The sequence below is a fragment of the Thunnus albacares genome, chromosome 11 (genome assembly GCF_914725855.1).
Source record: "Thunnus albacares chromosome 11, fThuAlb1.1, whole genome shotgun sequence".
Taxonomy (NCBI): Eukaryota; Metazoa; Chordata; class Actinopteri; order Scombriformes; family Scombridae; genus Thunnus; species Thunnus albacares.
Genome location: NC_058116.1, coordinates 4,906,206 through 4,929,531, shown reverse-complemented (window position 1 = coordinate 4,929,531; position 23,326 = coordinate 4,906,206). Strand labels below are relative to the sequence as shown.

The following is a 23,326-nucleotide window of genomic DNA, read 5'->3' as shown; positions in this document are numbered from 1 at the left end:
TTTAGCCGCCACACTAATCACTACTCGCCCTCTTAATGTGAGGAACCACGGTCGATCTCTTTGTCCTCCCTCCCATCCAGGAATAGCTGAGCTGGATTAGTCTCATCTGTGTTCTTTAAAAAAAAAGTCACCTTTTGTGAACAGAGAATAGCGATTTGGTGATTGGAACACATTAGAAAGACACATGTGAGACAAGTTAGACAACCAATTAGTGTGTCAATTCCAAAATTATGAGGAGAAAATCTGGATGAGTTGTATGTTGGCATTACATAACTGATGCAGTCGATGAAGTTATGTGACTGAAGTGTAACATTGACATGTTTCAGGGGGTGAAAAAGGTTTTTGACCAAAGATCAAGATATATGCAGTATCACAGAGCACATGCACTCTAAAGTCCTCTATATGCAGATTTGGAAACATATTTTTGATTTTCTTTTAAATATTTGTTTTGTTATGCATTATCTGCTCTACTTTGACCTTTGACTTCTTACGTTCTGTAACAGCAAAATGACATTTTAATGCTAAATTTGTGATAGCACCATCTTTTTATGAACATTGTTATTAGGGGACAAGCCTGATCATTCCAGTCCCAAGTTGTTATTTGTAACATTTTTCCCAAATTGTAGGGTTAGTATCCCGCCTCTAACAGCAGAGAACAGATGGAACAGCTTCCTAAGCAAAAAATGAAGGAATTAAATGTTTGTGATTATTGTGTTTTGTATCTGAGATGTTTTTATTACATTCGCACTTTGATCCTTAAAGTCTTTTTGCTCTTTGAGACTTTTTTCCATAAATCAGTAAAACAAAACTGTGTACTTCATTTCTTTGTGTGTGTTAGTGTGTTTCACATTGCCACATGTAATGCCATGCCTCTCTGCAACTGACCCAGCAGGGTGGGGTGTGGAGGGTTTTTTTCCTCCTTTTTTAATTTTCTAGTTATATACTAGTTTCTAACGAGACAGAGAGGTTTGCATTATTCTCACGTTGTGTTTTTTCCTTCATTTTGTACACAAGTCATAAGGTTTCCATGAATCTCTCAAAATAATGTTTTATTTTGAGGGAGACCACAGTGTGTCTGTGGGTTTAGTTTCTCTTAAAATATGAGCGGTATAATTTTTTTTAGATAGACTGTTGCTGGAGTTTGAAAGATTTATATTCTGGGAAAAGTTTGGTGAGGTTTTCCAGCGGTTTTCCGGGGATACTTTGGTGAAGTTCAGAGCATGCTCCGGTGAGTTTTTGACAAATAGTGCGGAAGTTTTGGGAAAGGTTTTTTTTGGGCAACTTTTGCGCACATACTGTAAAGATTTAGGGGAGGTTGGCAGGGGCGTGGTGTGACTCCGGACAGGCTGATGACTCTGTGGATTCACTCATGCATGGTCACACAATGTGACAGTCCAGACATGGCTGGAAACGGGAGGCAGCTCCGTCTAACCGAGCCCCATCTCCGACTCCAAGCCGCCTCCAAAAACTAATAGCAACAAAGGAAAACTTTTCCTTGCACAAGTTAACGGCCCGGGACAGGCAGACAGACAGACAGACTCCACGCCTGGAGAAGTTTGTGCATGAATGAGTTTGTGTGGCAGCATTTAAAAAAGAGTTTGTTGAGCTGTCAGAGGGGCGGCAGGTTGCGGTTTTGGGATCAGGGAGACAGAGGGAGGGTCGCTGCAGCCGCGGGAGGTCTACACGCTTTTCAACGCACTCAAATGATGGCACCAATGATGGCAGATGGATTTGCTTTTCGTATTTAAGTATGACATCTCCAGTCTAAAGGTATGGCGGACACACACTGCTGTGAATATTATCCTGCACTTATTTGGGAGTAAAGTAAGGCCAACTTAATGAAGAGCAGCGTGTTATCAGGTAATTAAGAGTTGCTTCAGTTTTAATAAACAAGAATGAGACAAAAGCCGGACAAAGCTTATGGAGTCTGGGGACTCTGGCACACTCTGTATTGTCAGGCTGGTAGGTATGTCTTTGTATTTGAACCTGGTTCTGTCTGCTACTTTCATCACCATCCGACAGAAATGCCACAAATACCTATGCAACTGGGAGAAGTGTAAATGTTTGCCACTAATGGTTGTCCCAAGATCTAATAGTGAACGTTAAAAAGGACTTTCTGACTCTAAAATGGGTTTAATTGCTGCAGTCTTACCAATCTCGATTAGCCTGATAATATCAAGTGTTTCAAATTCAAACTGTGTGTTTAGAAAACCATACTGTGATTTTAGACAATATCCAGGCAGAGTTTTAAATAAAAACTCTTTCCCCCAAAAAATAACAAGGACTTAAGGAATTAAATGACATTTTTGATCAGACATGTGCACAGATCTTATATCTTTTTATTTGTTCTTTTGTGTGGCATTTGTAGCATTTAAAGTCTGTTAAAAGTAAATAAACTGCTGATGTTTTCTCTTCCAGGTGTCATACATATTGTGAACCCTAGTCGATGGATTTATTACCTTTAACACAAGAATATTTTAGTAAGTTTCTCTGTTTGTGTGTGTGTGTGTGTGTGTGTGTGTGTGTGTGTGTGTGTACGGATGGTGTACATAAGGCTGTATAAAAGATGTAAAGAATAACAACAGGTGTTACCTCGCTCAAAACATATTTATAACTAGTCCATCACATGAGGACTGATGAGGAAACATATTTTGTTAAACTAAACCTGTAAATTTAGTTTGAAAAGCCTGTTTCAATGGCTCATCTCTGGCCACAATTAAGAAGTCACTTGGTTGTTTTTAAAGGGGATTAAAAGAGGTCAGAATCCCTTCATACATGTGTCTTGTTAAACCTTGTTAACATGTTATCATATCAAATACCAGATCTAGTTCTAAAAAGATTAGTCGTTTAATTAACCAATCAATAAATTGGAAAATCATTGACAACACTTTTTTTCTAATGGATTAATAATTTAAGTCATTTATCAAGCAAAATTTCCAAACATCCTCTGGCTCCAGCTTTGCAGATGTGAGGAATTTCCTCTTTTCACTGTCTCATAACTACATAATTGAATATCTCTGGGCTGTAGGTCAGACAAAATGAGGTATTTGAAGATGTCGCCTAGGGCTCTGGGATAATGTTAATAGACCACTTTCTGTCATGTCATAAACTGAATGATTTATCAGTTATTTAGACTGAAACTTAAAAACAGCTTAAGTCTTAACTTTAAAACAGCTTAGTTCAGCTAAACTCAAAAATCTCGCCAGAATTTGTACTATATTATCATGTTACATAATTAGAGTTACGTTTTTCTATTTGATCCTTGTGGCTTTAGTATTACAGTGGATAGACAGAGAGAGAGGAAGGGAGGGTGTTTTGTGTGTGTGTGTGTATGTGCGTGTGTGTGCGTGTGTGTGTGTGTGTGTGTGTGTGCGTGTGTGTGTGTGTGTGTGTGTGTGTGTGTGTGTGTGTGTGTGTGTGCATGTGTGTGTGTGTGTGTGCGTGTCTGTGCGTGTGTGTGCGTGTGCCACCCCAGAGCCCCATCTCTGCTAAATGCTGTTTTCGAACATTATAATGTTGATCTCAGCACATGCCTGCTGGGCAGTGGAGCGAGCAGGTGAGAGAGAGAGACAGGCACGACATAGAGAGTGAGAGAAAGGGAGAGTGAACCAGGGTTCAGTCAAACAGGTGGCCTATACAGGATATGAGCTGCTAAAAAGTGTCTGTGTTTGAAGCGAATGCCGTGTTTCGATTTGTTATCGATTACCGACGCCTACCTAGCAGTTTTCTAAAAAGACGGGGTTGTACTAAACGTTTTATGTAAAATAGAAATATGTCAGAGTCTAGTCGAAACCTCCACTCTCATCCATGTCCTTGTGTCTTGTGTGTTCGTATGTGTAGAGTGTTTAACATCGGGGTAAGGCCTTACATGTCTCACCAACTTTGAGAATATTCAGCAAATTTGTTGACATTTATTTAACTTTCTCTCACGCTCTTGCTGTCTGTTTCTCCTCTTTTTCTTTTGCCATTCCTCCTTTCTTCGTCCTCTCCAGCCTGTACTTTCTCCATAGGCTAGAAATCTTGAAGCATGGGCGACTGGAGCTTTCTGGGGCGGCTGTTGGAGAACGCTCAGGAGCACTCGACGGTCATCGGCAAAGTCTGGCTGACTGTCCTCTTCATCTTCAGGATCTTGGTGCTGGGGGCCGCGGCCGAAGAGGTTTGGGGCGATGAGCAGTCTGATTTCACCTGCAACACCCAGCAACCTGGTTGTGAGAACGTCTGCTACGACGAGGCCTTCCCCATCTCGCACATCCGCTTCTGGGTGCTGCAGATCATCTTTGTGTCCACGCCGACTCTCATCTACCTGGGCCATGTGCTGCACATCGTCCGCATGGAGGAAAAGCGGAAAGAGAAGGAGGAGGAGTTGCGCAAAGCAAACAGGTTCCAAGAGGAGAAAGAACTCCTTTATAGAAATGGTACAGATGCTAGTGGAGGAGGAGGTGGCGGCAAGAAGGAGAAGCCGCCTATCAGGGACGAGCATGGCAAAATCCGTATCAGAGGTGCATTGCTGCGTACCTATGTGTTCAACATTATTTTCAAGACCCTGTTTGAAGTGGGATTCATTTTGGGCCAGTATTTCCTCTATGGCTTCCAGCTGAGGCCCCTGTACAAGTGTGCACGTTGGCCCTGCCCCAACACTGTGGACTGCTTCATATCGCGGCCCACTGAAAAGACTATTTTTATTATATTTATGCTTGTGGTGGCTTGCGTGTCTCTTTTGCTGAATTTGTTAGAGATCTATCACCTTGGATGGAAGAAAGTTAAACAGGGCATGAAAAATGAGTTCGCCCCCGACCATGCGTCGCTGCGCCGTGCCAACATCGCAGAGCCTGAGTGTTTGGCCTCGGCCTCCAGAACTGCCCCCTCCACCCTCAGCTATCCTCCCAACTACACAGATGTGACGGCGGGCAGTGGGGCCTTCCTGCCACCCATGGGGCCAGCAGCCGTGCCCTCAGCAGCAGAGTTTAAGGTGGACGACCTCCAGCAGGAGGAGTCCCTCCGCCAGCCCTCCCCTTCTTCCCACTACTACATCAGCAACAACAACAACCACAGGCTGGCTACGCAGCAGAACTGGGCCAACCTGGCCACCGAGCAGCAGACTCGGGAGATGAAGGCCACCTCCCCCTCCCCCTCCGCCTCTTCCGCCACCAACACCGACAATGAGCAGCAGCAGCCCGTCGATGCTGCGCTGCTCCTTCCCACCAGCAACACCAACAGTAACACCAACACTACTGCTGCTGCCGCCTCCAGCAGCAGCAGCAGCCCAGGCACAGGCTCCAATGCAGGCAGCTGGGGTGGGGGGAAGAGCGAGCAGGAGGATGGCCACGTCACCACCACCACAGTGGAGATGCATGAGCCTCCAGTAATGGTCAGCACAGACCCTCGGCGGCTCAGTCGGGCCAGCAAGAGCAGCAGCATCAGGGCCAGGCCGAATGACCTGGCTGTCTAAATCTCTTCAGCCCTTTCATTTCCCGAAACCCTCCCTGACCAATTATCCGCTTCCCCCAATCCCACCCTCAAACGGTCATTCTCAGACAAAAAAGTCACACACATGAATAAAACAAAAAAACAAAACAAAAAAAAAAAAAACAAGAGAAGGCAAGACGACAAGAGACAGGAAAGCATTGAATGAAGTAAGGCAAATGGGGAAATGATCAGCAGCAGTCATTGATTTAGTGCAATCGGTGAGTTGTAGAGTAGTTAAGGCAAGGTTTGTTTTTTTGGATGGTCTTAAATGATGCATACAAAATGTGATCATGCAGTGCTATGAAGTCAGAAGGCTCTGCTCACAGCGGCGGATGGAGAAAAGGACATTGTGATGTCATAATTTTGCATCAACATGGACACATCTTACCAACCTGTTCGGTTTTGGGGGCAGATCTCATGATGTTTCTCTATTTTTTTCTTCTTTTAGTTGAGCCTATCGGACTAATTACTTCAACGGAAAATGATCATTTGTCAAGGTGATGATATTTTTCATTTTATATGGAGGAAGCACAGGCAGCTGGCACTGTTGACAGATCAGTCACTCGATGTGTAGCCAGACAATTCACTCATATATCTTGTTCATCCTTTTTATCTGGTTGCACAATCAAATTGGCAGCACCAACATGCACGGTGTTGTGCTCTATATGTCAACAGCTTGTTCCAGCATTTGACCTTTGACCTGGAGGGCCTTTTGCTTCAGCACTTTCTGAATTTTACCAAAACAAACACCTGTTTTTTTAACAATACTTCATCCAGGAAGTAGTTTTTATCAACAAACATTACATGTATTGTGGTTCCTTGTGGTTGTGCATGCCAGCACATGTAGCCCTACAACTCACCGATTTACTCACAGATCTGCATGCCAAGGTAGGCTGGTTTGGTTTTACCCATGATTCATTTCAGCGCTTCTTACAGAGACGATAAATATTGTAAATGAGGCAGAACGGAGAGGAATAGACTGATGTGATATCCCCAGAGTCCTCAGAATAGTAGGCGCAGTGTGGAAGGGATATGGGTCAAAACTGGTAGAAGTCATTCCTGTGATGCCCAGAATGCACCTGGGTCTCTACGAACACTACATTGTCAACAACATAGAGATCAAAACGTTCCCCCTATGCTGTTAGTTGACAAAAGAGCAAAGTAGGAACAGAGTCCCTTATACCTGCCTCTGTCAGCGTTGCCTTCACTTAACATGTCTGAAAAGAAAAATGCTCTCCACTAACTGCACACATGACAAGATATTGCCTTTAAAGTATCTTGAAAATACTATGAAAGTACATGGCAGCCACCATTTGATATACAGAATACCAAAATTCTCCAAGGTCATTCAGACAAACAACCTCCCAAAGCTCTTTGGTTAGACTAGAAAGTACATTTTTTTAGTTAGATTGTTGGCAGATATTTTTGCCCTGAAATCCACAATCCTCTTTTGAATCCTCAAATTTAAACATTGAGAGCAACTTTGGGAGTTAAATGACGTTCACTGTCACACATTTCATATACTTCTTCATTGGTTTTATTCTGAAAAGTGCTATTTTTTTAAAAACTGAATTGAATTTTACTCATAAATTGCATACTTGTAGTAGTCAGTTTGTGATTGCGAAACAGCTACGATTTTAAAAAGGACAAAACGACTGGCGTTGCGAGAAGCAAAATGCCACGGTGAAGTCAAACTTGACGGCTTCTTTTTTGTTGTGTTAATCTTGATTCTTAGAGATTTTTAGAAACCCAAACTTTTAACTGAATTCATCAGCAGCCACAGTCCTCTGTTTCTGTTGTGTTACTGTGCTGTTTAGTTCATTCACAACCCAGGCACTCACTCTCAAAAAGCTTTTTTTAAAAAAAACTTTACAACAACCTTAATCCACTGTGTTAAACTCTGAGTTAACCTTTGGGAAAGTGTTCTAAGAACACAGTAATACTGTGTGAAAACTCAATAATCTGGATTAGACATATTGCACTCACAGGGCATAACAACACAAGTACTATATGTTTGTGCACAGTATTTTATAGGGACAATACTTTTCCAGTAGTTAATGTGCAGGTTAATACACTGGAGTAAGAGCAGTGTAAAGTGGTACCAGCTTTTTTGTTTTTTCAGGGGGTTTACAAAATGATGGTACTGTATGGTGTAAGAGTATCTGTACCCATATAGGTATAATGTTTCATTACTTCAGTTGATTTAATGACATCCAGTGCAACTAGAAACACAAAGAGGAAAATATACAACGGCAGAACTCATAGGTAAAAGCATGCCTTTCCCAATCCATGTTTCTTGTTCAAAATGACAAAAAAATCTTTGTTACCTGCATTTTTTTTTTTTTTTTTTGATTCCTAAAGTTTACATTTTGGTAGTTGATAAAGATTTGCACATTTAGGAAAGAAAAATGGTGTTCTATGATGTTAATATTGATAGAAATAGAGAGAGAGAGCGTGACACCAAACTGCCAATCTCTATGATCCTCAAAGGAAAAAATGTCTTAAAAGCAAAATGCAGCGGCACAGAAAAGGCAGTATTCAAAAAAGAAACTGTTATTTATCTCAAGCTTATTGTCCGAAACTGATAATGATGAGTTTGAAGATTTAAAAAAAACAACGGCGAGAGAGAGAAAAGTCAGTTAGGGTGTTTTTCTGCGTGTTCACTCAGTATGTTCTCACAGACTGGTTGGGACTCTGGTTAGACGTCATATCAGACGACTCCACTGTTGAGAGAATGTTAGCTGGGTAGCTGGCCCTTCCCTAACCCTGCATATAAAGCCCTGACAGGATGTTGTGTTCAAAACCCGTCGTCCCCGTGACTCCTCCAAACTCTCTCCTCTTACGTTTCATGCAGAGCATGATTTCTCTGGCTCGTCAGGGAGTGTGAACCATCTCACAATGCTCAGAACAGCAACCTGTTTTCAATGCTGTCTTAAACAAGAGAAGTGCCTTGTGTATGAATGATTCTTTTGTAAGAACAAGTTGATGTAAATGTTCATTTACCTCAAATGTTTACAAAACTGTTACTAAATAAATTTTTTGTACCATATTTTGTTGTTCTTGCTTTCACTTTTACACAATGAATGAAATTCATCGATCCCACACACATCAGTGGCAGAGCTGTAGACTTGAGTCTTGCACTGTAGTCACAAAATACATGAGTCCTGCAGACTTGACTTGACCTGAACAAATATAATTAAAGTTTTAAGATTTAACCTGGAAAAATCCAAACAGCGATTAATAATTATGAAAGAGACAAACAGTACTTGCATTTTAGGCCTTTGGACTCGGTCTCAGCTAAAAGGAAAATGTTCAAACACCATGCCATTTCAATGGTCCTAAAAGATGTGCATCTTGACTTGCAATTTGCAAATGAAGACTCATAATTTGACTTGGACCCATTACTACCTAAAAACAGATGTGATCTGTGGTTTTCAACCCAAACATAAGCGAAGGGGGCCCAGCAGTCTATAGATTTAATTCCAGCCAATTTGAACAAAAGATGAACCTTTTAATATGAACTTGGGAATCAGCAACAGAATTATGGCATAGATGGGAAACAAACCCATGATCTTTGGTTTACAAGACCAGCACCATGCCACAACCATGTGGCCTTTTTTGACTTAACAACATTACATCCACACACCATAACATCTTTTCTTAACTAGAATACAGTGAAAGGCAAAACCAGAGCCCCATTTCCATGTCACTTTTAATACCTGCTTATTGGGACTGGGTTTTCTTCTAATCAATCAGAGATTGAATCAATTATTTCCAAATTGTCTTGGAGCCAACAGTCTTCTGATGGTAGCACATACACATCTCCATACACATGGTCTGTTTGTTTGACTTCAGAGCTGTTCTGATGTAATTTGTTGTTAATAGTGAATTTTGAGTGAAGAGTGAATTTTTGGGCTTTCACTCTTGTTGGTCAAGACTCCCATCAGTTGCATCTTCAGTTGGCAGGTAAACTTCCAGGATCTTTACCCATCCTCCATCCTCTAGTTCTGAAGAGGGAAGAGCAAGATTGTATACCAGATACAACTTGTTGTAGAATAAATAGAAATTGATAAGATCATATATTCAGCACATGAGATGCAGCTGACTACTTGCAAAGACGTAGCCGGTAAGAGTGAAAACTTGATTGAAAACCCTGCCTCAAACTGCCTTGAAACACTGGAAGACACAGTTAAGAGTAATAAGCTCAACAATTTTTAACCAGAATATATCATATGAATTTATTTAATCATGACATTTTGAATTTAGCGAGCTGTATCAACGATTAGAGATGTAAGTGAAGGTATGAATGGGGGTTGAACCCATGATACAAGACCAACACCTTACCACTTGGCCACCATGTCCCTGAAGTACACCTAATAACTATCAGTGATATTAATTAATTAATCAATTATATTAAATATTTTTAGATATTAAATGTTATTTTATTAACTCAGTAGAGTGACAACAAATGATGTAAAACCCACTGATCAAGAATAATCCAGATATCTCATAATGTAAATTAACTTTACCCTAAACTCCTTATAAACTTGGAAATAGTAGTTTGACTAAAATGATATACTTGCGTTTTCCAGGGCTTTCCACCACATCTCACAGTCTTCATCAGCTGATGGAGTTTGCTCAGTGGAGATTTTTTTTGTCAGAGATCATAAATGCTTTTCTTATGTGCTATATATTTCAGTATTTGTTTTTATCCAATTTTCTGTACTTCATTTCTATAGTTTTTTTTAAGGTCAAAATAGTCAACACTGTTCTACTGTGATGCTTAGGGAGAATCCATTAAGAATATTTTAGTAATTTGTCTGCTGACAGATGTAATGTGTACAGTAAGTGCTTCAAAGTACAAAACTTGACTCATATTACTTACTCTTAATTTGTGATTTAAGAATATACTCATAAAAATAGATGTACAAAAAGATGTTAATCTTTTATGAAAATGAAAATAATTTATTGTACTTACCCCATAATTATGAGTGGTTGCATTTTCTATAGTTCTTATGTTTGTTTATTGTTTATTGTTTATTTACTCAGTTATTTTCATTTATTTCCTGTTTTATCAGTGATGCATTTTTCACTTTTGTACATTCATCAGCGTATTTTTCTAGTATTAGTATTGTTTTGTTTTTTGTATATTTGTTTTGCCACTTAAATAATCTGTCAGCATTTTTTTTCTGGCATCATACAGTTCCTGTTCATTTGAACTGTTTGCTTCCTGTTTGCTCTTTAAGTTATATACAGCCCACATCAGCATCAGGAAAGCTTCTGAGTGTCTTTGACGTTACTCTCTTTGTAGACTCTTTGACCTCCAACCTCCCAACTGCTCAGTCCGTCACTCTGCATTCCAGTGAAGAATGTCAGAATGTGACGCTGAGCCAGAGACACACACACACACAAACACAGTCGGATCCACTTCATAGCCACATCCAGAAATAATTAAAATAAGACGGCTGTGTCAGTCTTGCACCTAAGAGTCACATCTATCACAAACCCAGTCTGCACCATCACAAGAATTGAGCGACCATTTACAACACAGTGCAATACATGATAGGGGTGGGTGAAATTTATGGCTGCGCGGAAATTTCATTTTGATCTTTGAGCACTGTGGGCATCAACAAAGCAACAGCTAAAACACACTCAGTAGAAGAACAAACAGGGACAAGTGGACAAACTAAATGCAAGATTCTAGGCCGACATAAAAGAATACACGGATATTGTTTGACAATTTATAGCTTACATTTTGATTTCTCTCAGAGAGTGAGATGAGATCAAGAACAATATCACTTTCTTATCTTTGCATCAGGTACAAGCTTTAGTTGGGGTGTTTTTAGCCTAACTTAGCATAAAAGCTGAAGGTACCCACACCTCTTAAACTGACTAATTTAAATTGAAGCTTGTTTATTTAACCCCTTCATGAACAAAAATGTAAAAACTAAAATTTGCTACTTCTTGACTAACTTTTACTTGTGTCAGACAAAAATTAAATTAGCTGATGTACTTGTCAAAAAATATGACAGTAGGACAGCAGCTTTTCTTTTGCATTTCATATTATATGACCAAAAGGATGTACACAACTTACTAACAAGCTACATGTAACTCTTCCACATCCCCCAAATATCTACTAATATAGTAAAAGCTAAGTGTGTATGGGCCTAGTAATACCCCTGACATACCATTTCTTGCAGTATGGGGTACAGGGTGTGGCACTGGTCTGTGGTGGATTCTTGCATCCTTATGAAAGCACATAGGCCTAATCGTAATTATAGAAAATATAATGTTAGTGAATAAGCGTGAATTACAAGTTTAACGAAAGGTTGACATTTAATAGTACAGCTGTAGGATGTTGGATGCTAACCTAGCAAATGTATCTTTTCACATATCTTATCTGTGTAGTTGACTTGATATTTAGTTTACATTACCAGTAACTTTAAGTGGAATATATTTGCTGGGGACAATGAGTCTTAAAATGACACCTTTTTAGCTGAACTGGTTGACTGTTTACAGCAATAGATAAATGATAAAGACAGCAAAGGTTTGCTTTAAAAAAACAACAAAACAAAACATCCTGGACACATGCTTAATTTTAGCTAACATTGCTGAGCTAAACACCTACCAGCTAACATAGGTCGCTTACTTTAGCTTCTCAAATACCTAGCTAATACCTAGCTTCTCAAATACCTAGCTAAAGAACTGTAAAATTGTGGTCTACTTACCATGGTATGCGTTCTGTTTTTTTATTTTGTTTTTTTCTGAGCAAATTACTGCAGCCTGCTCCCCACAACCTTTTCGATAATTTGCCATGACTAAGCTAACCTTGTATTGTCCTTAGTTAAAATATCATGACATTGTTTGACTTTAACTTACCTCCTTCATCACAGATGGCCAAAGATGTCAGGTAGGTAGGACAATTAACCATTATTCTGTGACTACTGTATAATTATGATTCAATGTAGATTTCTCGACCCCAACAATAAAACCGCCTTTCTGTCCATAACTCAATTTTGAATGAACTTTTGCTATCTTGGCAGTATCCATTGATTAAATCATGCTAACGGGTTAGCACAGAGTTTGCTATCAGTTGACACAGTATGCTAAGATGTTAATGTCAAACACAGGCAAAAATAAATTACCATGTAGACTATGGATATTTTTTTGTCTCTACTAGCTTAAATTGATCTTCCTAAGCTTGGTGTATTCATGTAAACCTGTATTACTACACTTTTTGTACAATAGGGGACAAAAAACATCAAATAAGCAGACACCTAAAAAGCTACCCCCTATATCGCTGGCTTACAAAGTCATTATGAAAAACGTGTTAGTAAACTGTTACACACATCCAGCAGACATGGAGATACTTCATTTGGTGTTTCTATCCACCTGATAAATTGACTTTCAGCTCTGGTTTGGTCTCCACCAACTACTGAGAAAAATATTGGGGAGTTCAAATCCAGAAATCCTGTTGGGCAGGTCGTGTGCAGTCAGTTCATCAAAGCTTTGTTGGCTGCTTATCAGGGGTTAAAGAGAGCCGCTTAGATTGAACTATACAGTAAATTTCTGAGCTGTAAACCAAAACAATGAGCTAAAAGACTCTAAAAAACTTAGAAGAGCAGCAGAGTTGGGTGAGTTAGTCTCCATGATTGTTGCACCACATAGAGTCATTTAATTAAATGTCATGTCGATGAATATCATGAAAAATATTGACAGAGGTAGGTTCAAGTTTGGGTCTTTTTGAATCTCTGTTGAAATCCAGAATTGCCCTTCACTGACAATCAAAGGATCATTCCAGGAATATATTTGGTGTCTTTTGCCAACTATATTTTTGTGGGCAATCATTATTCCATCACACAGATCCAGTATGTTTTTATCATTTAAACAATATATTAGTCTCACATGTAATGTCTTTCTTTCTTTATCCTTCACTGATCCTTCTGTAAAAAAAAAGAAAAACTACCCAGAAGAATATAATACCCAATAGTTTAGATAATGAGCTAAATAGTTGAAAAAGGAAAAAAAAACAGTGTAAGGATTTGGAAGCATTACTTAGCACAGGATATTTGGCATTGATTCCAACAACAGAGTACAGTACATGAGTGCTGAGCTCTTGGGTCCAGTGGCTGAGGAGTGATGGGAGATAGTTGATCTGTTGGCACGACTGACTGGAGGCCTCAGTCTGTCACTCACTCAGTGGCTTATTTCCACTGCAGGGACAAACAGTGCTCAGTGTTTTTCAGGGACAGTTTCTTCCCAAATCAATGCAGAAGCAACAGTAATACAGTAACAAATACAGCAGCATTTCTTTGAGCCACACTTTTCTGATTGCTTTTGCCAAAGGATCCATTGGTTAGATTTCAGTGGTGATACAGATCTGATATTTGGGCCATTTATTATTTCCCTGCATTGTGGACCCCAGGTGGTATAGCACCAATTAAATCATACTTTCACAGCATGAATGTGTTTTCTGACAGTTCCATTATATATGCAGTACCAGTCACCAAAAGATCACCACTGTAATTATATTTCTGAGACCTGAAAAAATAGTTGAGAGAACAACAAACATTGGCAGCTACCATCAGTTGGAATGTTTAAAAGTAAAGCTTTTCTTTTCAGTCCTCCTCCTGATGGTAGGTCCTGGGCATCTGAACTTGATGCTTTGGGAGGGCAACACACTGGTCAGGTTAGAAAGCTTGCTGCTGGTGAGGTCAAAAGTTCAGAGGTCACACAGTGGTGCACACCCATCACTACTAGTAGTTAATAGTCTGCAAATCTGCTGTATGTAAATTAATCTAATCAAAATATATTTTTCAATCAAATGATTAAACCACCACATTTCACCTCATGCAATTCATTAGACAATTAAGCAATGCATTAGACTTATTTAAACATTTGACTATAATTGTAATGTTGCTTTCATGTCCAGGAGGGAGAGTTCAGAACCTAGGGCATCGAGTTTAACAACATTACATTCAGATGTTGGTCTTTTTTGTTAAGTTTTAACCTGTAATACAAAACAATATAATATTTTAGAAACAGATGCTTTGGAGTTTGGAGTTAAAATTTCTATCTGCACTGACTGCAGTTTGGAGATCTCAGAGGTTGAAGCCCTCTGATTCCATATACTAAAGCTGGAATAACATTTTCTACTGTTATGTTTTATCACTGAAAATATAAAAGAAAAATAACAATATAACATGTTGACCTTTTTAGAAATGAAAGACATTAAGCTCAATACATGTTCAGTGGTGGTTTTTATACATATTGAAGTCCCCTGGCCCCTGTGAAGCCCCACTTGGCCCTGTGGTGGAAAAGCAACTACTACAGAAAGAGAGCGTCTGCCACCAAGTCACCAGTCTACAGCTCAGAGCAGACAGGAGGCTATATTTAGCCTTTAATCACCTAACAAATTCACACTCAGCCCACAGCACAAATACCTCAGCCCCTCTTTATGTATTTCAGGAGTGTGATGAATTTGTTTCTGGGAGGCCTGACCGCTGGCTCATGGAAAAATGTTGGTTTGTTTGACAGAGACATTTCTAGTTTGGAACCAGACTGTTAAACTTCTGACTGATTTTCAAAATTACTCCTCAGAAAAAAAGTGAGGTGAGCTGTTGAAAACCAAACTTTCTAAGGAAAGAATGCTTTGACTGTATTTTGTAAAGAGAAGTTGAGGTTTTCCTTTCATCTGAGTCCAGTGCCATAGCAGGATCTTATAAACACTGAGGTGAGTCCACATCCTCCCAAAGCAACACCAAACAACCCCTAGAATGTTTGAGGTACCAAAAGTGACATTTTCTGTAATTTTTCACATTTGATTTATTAATCGACAGTTTGATTATATTTTCTGGAAATTATTTCCCCTGTATGACAATCATGATCATGACAAAGCCTTCTTCACACTTCCAGGAGAACATTTCTGGTGGAGAAATGTAAAATCCCTTCATTCCATTGGTAGAAACAGTCCAATTTAAACATGTTGGAGAAAAAAAATGGAATCAGCCTATAATGTTAACTCCTTCTTAGGTCATTAAATCCTCCCACATTTCCAGAAACACCACTGAGGTCATGGCCTCACTATCCACAAAGATACAGTACGGCCCTGCCTGAGCTCTCTTGGATCCAGCATCTATTGGTTGCTGGAGAAAATGAGTCCTTTTCAGTGATGCTGTTTCAGCAGCAACTGGTCAGAAACGGGTGAACATCTTTCTGGCCCTGATCTAGTCAGTTAGGCCTGATACATTTTGAATGTACTTCACTTAAAGGGACGTTCTTACATACTTTTTCTGGTTGTTCGTACTATAAATGATGTAATGTTGCAGCATTTGTACAGTGTGCAGTCATGTGGGGCGGCTTGTTTTGACTGTCAGTGCATGGGAAGAGGGAGGGGCCGCAGGTGGGTTGAGGGGGTGGAGGGGTTTAGGGGAGAGAGAATGAGCACTATGAGAGAATAATGTGAGGCCAGGTCAGCTCTGCGGGGACACCTACAGGTCAGGCGAGGGTATGGACACAGTGCCCACAATGCACCCGTCTGACTTTATTCCAGTGCTAAATGCACCAGGGTACATTCATCATGACTGTTTGTGAAGTTTCTGAGGAAATATCTCAATTCCTAAAACTGAAAATATCTAAAAGTGCAGAATGTTTTGATCATGTCCGTCCGTCTTTCGCTCCAGCAGTCAGCTAAACAACAAATGAATCTTTACACAAATGTAAAAGTGGCAGGATGAGAGCAGCAGCATCTCCTCACTTTGGACTTAAACTGCAACAACTTTCGTGGCCTGTCAGGCACACATAAATCAGCTTCAGTTTCATCCTGGGATCTCTTTTACCTCTTAACATGAACAGGGGTCAGCAGGGCAGGAAAACTATCTTAAGTTGACATTCCAGGCAATTTATTTAGGGATGTTGTAAACGACTGTCGAGTGGAACCCCACTATGTGAGGATGCGACTGATGTCTTCTCACCATGTTGTTGCTGATGCTCTGGTTTCTGCAATAGTTAAGGAGCTTCCATTGGAAGTCATTCATGCTCTGTTGATGTATTACTTGTGTACTTATTTTCTGTTAAATACTGTTCTAAGCATGTAATGTTTTTGAGCACCATCAGATTCCCGTGCACCTCTTGTTGTGTAGTTTTTCAAAGTTCTTGAAAATAAAACTATTTCTCTTGAATGATATGTACATCCCACGTTACTTGGAAACACCTGTACTCTTGGTTTTCAGCTGATAAAGTTCATTCATCATCTTCTGATGATGATGCTGTATATGTGCAGGTACTGAAAACGGTCTACAGACTGAAACGTCGTACCTGAAAACAGTGAGTACAAGTAACCTCCAGTTAGGGATTTCTGGTTCCTTCTCATGGTAATAGCTAAAAAATGGTAAGTGTTCTTCAGTTCTTTCTGGGTAAAATACTTGCTGAATACTTGTTTTTCAGCTTCACCACCAAGCATTGCAATGTTTTTCTCATTCTAACATGGGAACATATCAGCCCTCAATTAGGAAAACCACCACCGGATGTTTTCACTTGACAGTGATGATATACTCTGTGAATCCCTTTAGTTTTTTGAAGCCAAAGGTCACAATTGCAGTTCACATCAACAATATACCCATAAGAGCTATTAAACTATTTAATATCAACTTGTGGATAAACTATTGCGTTTGAGATGATATGGAGAGGAGAGAAATAGCTGTGGTTAAAGATATGGGAGAAGGGAATGTCATCCTGGCTTCAAAGGGGAACTGTGTGTGAGTGTGTGTGTGTGTGTGTGTGTGTGTGTGTGTGTGTGTGCGTGTGTGTGTCTGTGCGTGTGTGTATGTGCGTGCGTGTCCTGCCGGAGGGACGGCTGATGTGTTGGCCAGTGGGTGTTTTGGAAAAAGATGAGTTTGGTGACTCTGTGCTGAAGGGACTGCTGCACTCGCTGCTTCGCTATGGCTCACCAAATAGGGTCAAGCCATCCTAAATTTAACCTAATGCAAGCCCCTCACTCCCCCTCACCACCAGTCAGAGCCAAGGTTACACTGCTCTGTATCTGTAGGTGTGAGACGCTTGTTGTCCATCAAATGTAATCCAGATACTGTCATCCTCAGTTTGGAAAAAGCCAAAACTTCTGCAAAATGCAATAAACAAGCATCAGAGGACATTTGTGGTGCATAATGAGAGATGAGTGCAAGCAAAAGTATCCAAAAAAGATGGATGGAAGAAAAATTGGGGAGGATATTTGTTACACTTTAACCCACGTCCCAGCTAAACTGTTTCCCGTCCTTCGACCGGTCCTGCACCATGTGTTGAGGCACACAACCTGAGAAATGCAGTTGTCATCCATTCCTGCCCTCTTGTCCTCTATGCAGCTGTACACTGCATCTACACACACACACACATCGACACACACACAGCGGCTCTCCCCTCCCAGTCACTGTTGTTTTATCATTAAATGGCGACATTAGTTCATATCATGTGATTTGAAGAGGATTCATTGCACATTAGAGGCCCTAATCGCCACCTATAGTCTACCCCCCGGGCCTCGCCCACATGACCCTGCTGAGCGCAGCGCTTTCTTTATGCCCCCTGAAAGAGCTGGGGATTGAGCCCAAACAAAAAAAACCCCACGAGGGTGAAAAAATGTTTTTACACCCACCCCGCTCCCTCGCAGGCCTGGCTGTGTGGGCGCACAGGGCTGTTTTAGCTTTAGATCAATGGGACAAGTTACTGGAGTCTGGCCAACTCTGACAGATAGCACAGAAAGAAAAAAGCTTGCCTCTTCAAAAAATTGGGTTTTGTCACCGTGTTTTGTACCTCCACCCGTCCACGTCCCCCCAAAAAAATGTGAAGTGAAATGGGGGAATGTTTTTCCTTAAAGCTTCCAAAAGATTTCAGTTTTCATGCTTTGCTTCTTCTGTGTGGAGGGTGAGAGGGTGAGGCTGGGGGTGGGGAGGAGGTGGTGGTGGGGGGTGTGTGTGCACAGGCTTATGGGAGGAGAGGGGAGGCCGCCTTACGTCAGCCGGCTGCAGACAAACCTCTTGTCAGACGTAGGTCCTGACACGGAAGCTCAACAAAGCAACGGCTCGTCCTGCGGCTAATGATGGGTGTTACAGTTCAACAACACGTCTGGCGGTGCTGATGATGATGATGATGGTGCTGATAAACCAAGAGCTCAGGAATGCTCTGCCGGTCACCAGGGAGCGGTTCACTGCGAGGCTATAGCGCCCCCCATCGGAGGAAACAGAACAGTGATCTTTTTCACTTCGACACAAAGACAGAAACAGCCTCGTCTCTGGACATTCTCATCTTCATTAAAGGATGAAGCTGGTGATATTAAAAACTAAGCCATGTTGTTGCATTGGCTGACATGTTGCTTCATCACCATGAACACACTGTAGTTTATTTACCACATACAGTACCAGTTAAAAGTTTGGACACACCTACTCATTCAAGGGTTTTTCTGTATTTTTACTATTATCTACATTGTAGAACAATACTGAAGACATCAAGACTATGAAATAACATAGAATCATGTAGGCTAGTAAACAGTACAGTGTTAAACTAACCTAAACATCTTTCATATTTCAGATTCCTCAAAGTAGCCACCTTTTTCTTTGATGACAGCTTTACACACAATTGGTAATATCTTAACCAGCTTCATGACGTTGTCATCAGGAATTGCTTTTCCAGCAGTTCCCACATATGCTGAGCACTTGTTGGCTCTTTTCCGTCACTCTGCAGCCCAACTCATCCCAAACCTTCTCAATTGGGTTTAGGTGGGGTGATTGTGGAGTCCAGATCATGAGATGTAACACTCCATCGCTCTGCTTCTTGGTCAGATAGCCTTGAGGTGTGTTGAAAAACAAAATGATGGTCCTACTAAGCACAAAGCAGATGTGATGGTGTGTCGCTGCCTTGAATTCTGAATAAATTGCCAATAGTGTCACCAGCAAAGCCCCCTCACACCATCACACCTCCTCTTTCCACTGGTCTAATGTCCATTCCTGGTGTTTCTTGGCCCAAGCAATTCTCTCCTTCTTGTTGGTCTCCCTCAGCAGTGCTTTCTTTGAAGCAATTCTACACGGCACACCTGTCATCAAAGCAAAAGGTGACTACTTTGAGGAATCTAAAATTTGAAACACATTTTGGTATGTTTAACACTTTTTTGTTTAGTACATAATTCCATATGTGTTATTTCATAGTTTTGATGTCTTCAGTATTGTTCTACAATGTAGAAAATGGTAAAAATGTTTAAAAAATGAATGAATGAATGAGGTGTGGCCAAACTTTTGACTGCTACTTTACATCATCCTGCTGCCAGAAATACTCACTAGAACACCAAATGTGTATTATTATGTATTAGTTTAACTAGATCTGTGTGCGTACGTGTGTGTGTGTGTGTGTGTGTGTGTGTATGATGGCTGCCTGTGTCTATGTCCTAACCAAATTTTTACTGTTTTTTCACTCTGTAAATCACTTTTAGTTGCTTTTGTATGATACTGTGCTCTACATATAAACTTGTCTTGACTTTCTATGGTTTGGTAAAACTACAGTGCACATCTGTTTTAGTTTTGTTTCTAGTTTTTAGCCTTTTTTTAAAAAAAAAAAAAAAAAAAAAGAAAGAAACTACATTATATACAGTACTGTGCAAAGGGAGGATGCTTTCAAAAATAATGCCATCAATACATTTATTTATCAGTTAACTTACAAGAGAACATACAAAGTTGAGTAAACAGCAGAAACCTAAAGTAAATCAATATTCGTGTGAGCAGCTTTGCCTTTAAAACAGCAGCAGTTCTCCTCGTTACACCTACACACAGTTTTTCAGGTACTTGGCAGGTCGGTTGTTCTGCATCTTGGAGAAGTTGTCACAGTTCTTCTGTGGATTTCGGCGTCTGAGCTGCTTCTGTCTCTTCATGTTAATCCCAGACTGACTCCATGATGTTGAGATCAGGACTCTGTGGAGCCAAATCATCTGTTGCACAACTCCTTGTTCTTCTTGGTGCTGATAATAGTTCTTTATGACTCTGGCTGGATGTTTGGAGTTGTCATCCTGCAGAATAAATTTGGCATCGATCAGACGCCTCCCTGATAGTGTTGCATGATGGATAAGAGTCTAAACATCTAAAGTGCCTAAACTTTTGCACAGTACTGTATTTATGATCCACTTTTAAAGATTGACGTCCTCAGTAGGAACTACTGGGCTTTCACAGGCCATCATAGAGTCACTGTGACATTTTGACCCTTTTCTCAAAAGACACATCACAGTTCCCCATTTTGATCTTGCTGATGTTGGTCAATTTTAATTTTCTAGTCTACAGTGTCTACATTGTATTTAAATGTTCATTTTACTGTGTGGACTTCTGGGACTGGTTCAAAGTCCCCTTGGACTCTCCAGACATCACTTTGACAACCACATAATAATAATCATTGGGTTAAAAAACACATTTAGAGGCAACTTAATAAACTACATACACTCATGCTCCTATCCAGTCCCTGCATGGTGAGGTGACACATTCCGCACCTCTTTAACCTTTCCAACACCACTTCCTGTCTCATGACCCCAAGCTTCATCTCCCTGGTTGTTGCACTGACCCTGTGGTGTCGATAACACTCCCTGCCTTGGTGTCACATCTGCCTGGCACCTTGTAAAAATGGGACATGATAGCGAGGAAGGTCAGAACACAGTGAGGCCTCCATGTTGTGCCAACGTTAACCGGCCTGTTGAGCACAAACCAAATATGCAGATAACAATTTTAATCTGGACAACGGAGGGTAAAAAGGTCTGTTCTTATCGGTGTTAAGGTATTTAAGGTTTAACATATTACAATAGATAATCAAAGAGGACAGAAATCACCTCTGCTTGCACACACAAAATGTTTCATCAGGAATCTGCAACAGAGAGGCTATTTTACTACAGATCCACAGCCTTCCAACAGAGAGCAGTGTAGACATGTAACAAATGGGAGCAAATCCCTGCAGCCAGGATCCAACATCTGCTAGAAAGCCTTTTAAGTAGAGTGGAAGCTGTTAGAGCTTTTCAAATACTCATGGATATTGTGGGCACATAGCGTGTGAAAGAAGTATAATCTGATGTTTCACTATCTTTCCCCACCAGCCTTTTCTCCAAAATCCTGTTTCTTCAACGGGTCAGTTCACCCACATTACAAAAAAACATTTTTCATGCTTAGTTTTGGTTTAATGTGCTGATGTTTTGAGATTTCTGCCACTAATATATCTGATGTCAACCTAAAACCATTTTTGTTTGCACTCCCAGAAAAATTGAGTTTTAAAAAGTCTGGTTAGTCTGGATCCACAGACCTTACTGTCAACACTAATTAACATTTCAATCCTTTAAAAAGAGCACAAGAAAAAATTCACCCCCACAAATATCTCAAAACCTCTAAAAACTATTCAACAGTCTCTTGATACGACTAGGGGTCGTTGAGAAAATACTTACATTTGGTAAACTGAACCTTTAATTTCAACGTTACAGCTGTTATGTAACACAGGCAAATCAAAACAGCATCTTAGAGTATCTGGTTAGAAAATGAAATCATTTATTTAACATGACCGTATCAGCAGATCAGCCCACACACATAGCATCAGACTCAAGTCACAATCACTCACTTTCAGTATATACAGTTAGGCACATTCACATTAGGCATTAATGCCAGCCACAGCGTCTACTGTCAGTCGCTGCCTTGGAGTCCAGCAAGAAAATCAGCCGGTCAACAAGGGTCCTCTGATCCAGGGTCAGTTTTGTTAACGTCCACAGTCAAGTTTAAAGGTTTGGATTTTGGTCTGGAATACGGAACTGTTGTCAGAAATCCAGACCAACGTTGTCCCTCTACATCCACTTATCTTTGTTCCTGTAATGTAACACCGCAGTTCTATACCAGTAAATGCACAGTGAAGTGTACAAAATAACAGGAACACCTCTTTCAAAGTGTCGTCCTTGACTGAGTTTAAATCCTTTTCAGTCAGGAGGAGCAGTGATGTGGATCATGCAGAAAAGACATGTTTGATTCCTAATTTGAGATATTGTGTGTACAACAGTGTGTGTGGGAGGTGTTCCTTGTATTTTGAGTACTGGGTGTGGAAACATGAAGAACGTAGCCAGCATTACTTCTCAGTCTTCTCACTATATAAATGAAAGTCAATTAATGATCAAGGAAGTGGTAGAAAAACAAAATCTTCAAACAACCAACCTTGGATTCATTTTTAGCATGATGACACTTTCTCAAATTTATTGACACAAACACAAAGCAAATTCAAATAATATTCATAAGATGAAAAGTAAAAAAAGGGGACCACATAAATAAAAAAAAATAATTAAAAAATGAAAGAAATGAATTGATAGTGTAAATTGAGAAAAACTTGAGTTTGGTTCATGAAAACTGAGAAAAATAAAATGAAATAGATGTCCAACAAATACTTTATTACAACACAAGCTTTTGCTTTGCAGTGCTAGCACTCTTAAATAGCTTGGAAGAAGAACAGAGCACTTATTAACAAGTGCTCAATTTTCAAACTAAACCAATATTAAGTTTAAAGGAGACCTAGAATAACTGAGAAATGTCAGGAAAATACAAACACAGGGACAGAAGCAGAAAGAAATTTTTCAAAAAATAGTCTGTGGGGAATCTGAACCCTTGAATTGAAAAGTCAGTGTCCTTCATGTTTGACGGGTTCCTGCACAGCTAGCATTGACATGGGGGCGAGAGAGGTGAGGGAACAGGACTGCAGCTGGTTTTCAATGAGTAAAAGTTGAGAAAGAAATGGCACCCATAAAAATTCCCATCCCAACGTAAAGAGGAAACTGTCAAATTAATAATAGGAGAAATAAATAATCAGTCTTTTTTTTTAA

General features: G+C 40.2%; 1 protein-coding gene across 1 annotated transcript; it reads left to right on the top strand.

The window, feature by feature from the left end:
- Nucleotides 1-972: 972 nt before the first annotated feature.
- gja3 (gap junction protein, alpha 3) lies at nucleotides 973-5,589 on the top strand. The gene is made up of 3 exons (XM_044366486.1): nucleotides 973-1,770; nucleotides 2,419-2,480; nucleotides 3,993-5,589. Exon 3 carries the CDS (start codon nucleotides 4,028-4,030, stop codon nucleotides 5,447-5,449), a length of 1,422 nt encoding a protein of 473 aa, XP_044222421.1. The 5' UTR covers nucleotides 973-1,770; nucleotides 2,419-2,480; nucleotides 3,993-4,027; the 3' UTR covers nucleotides 5,450-5,589.
- Nucleotides 5,590-23,326: the final 17,737 nt, after the last annotated feature.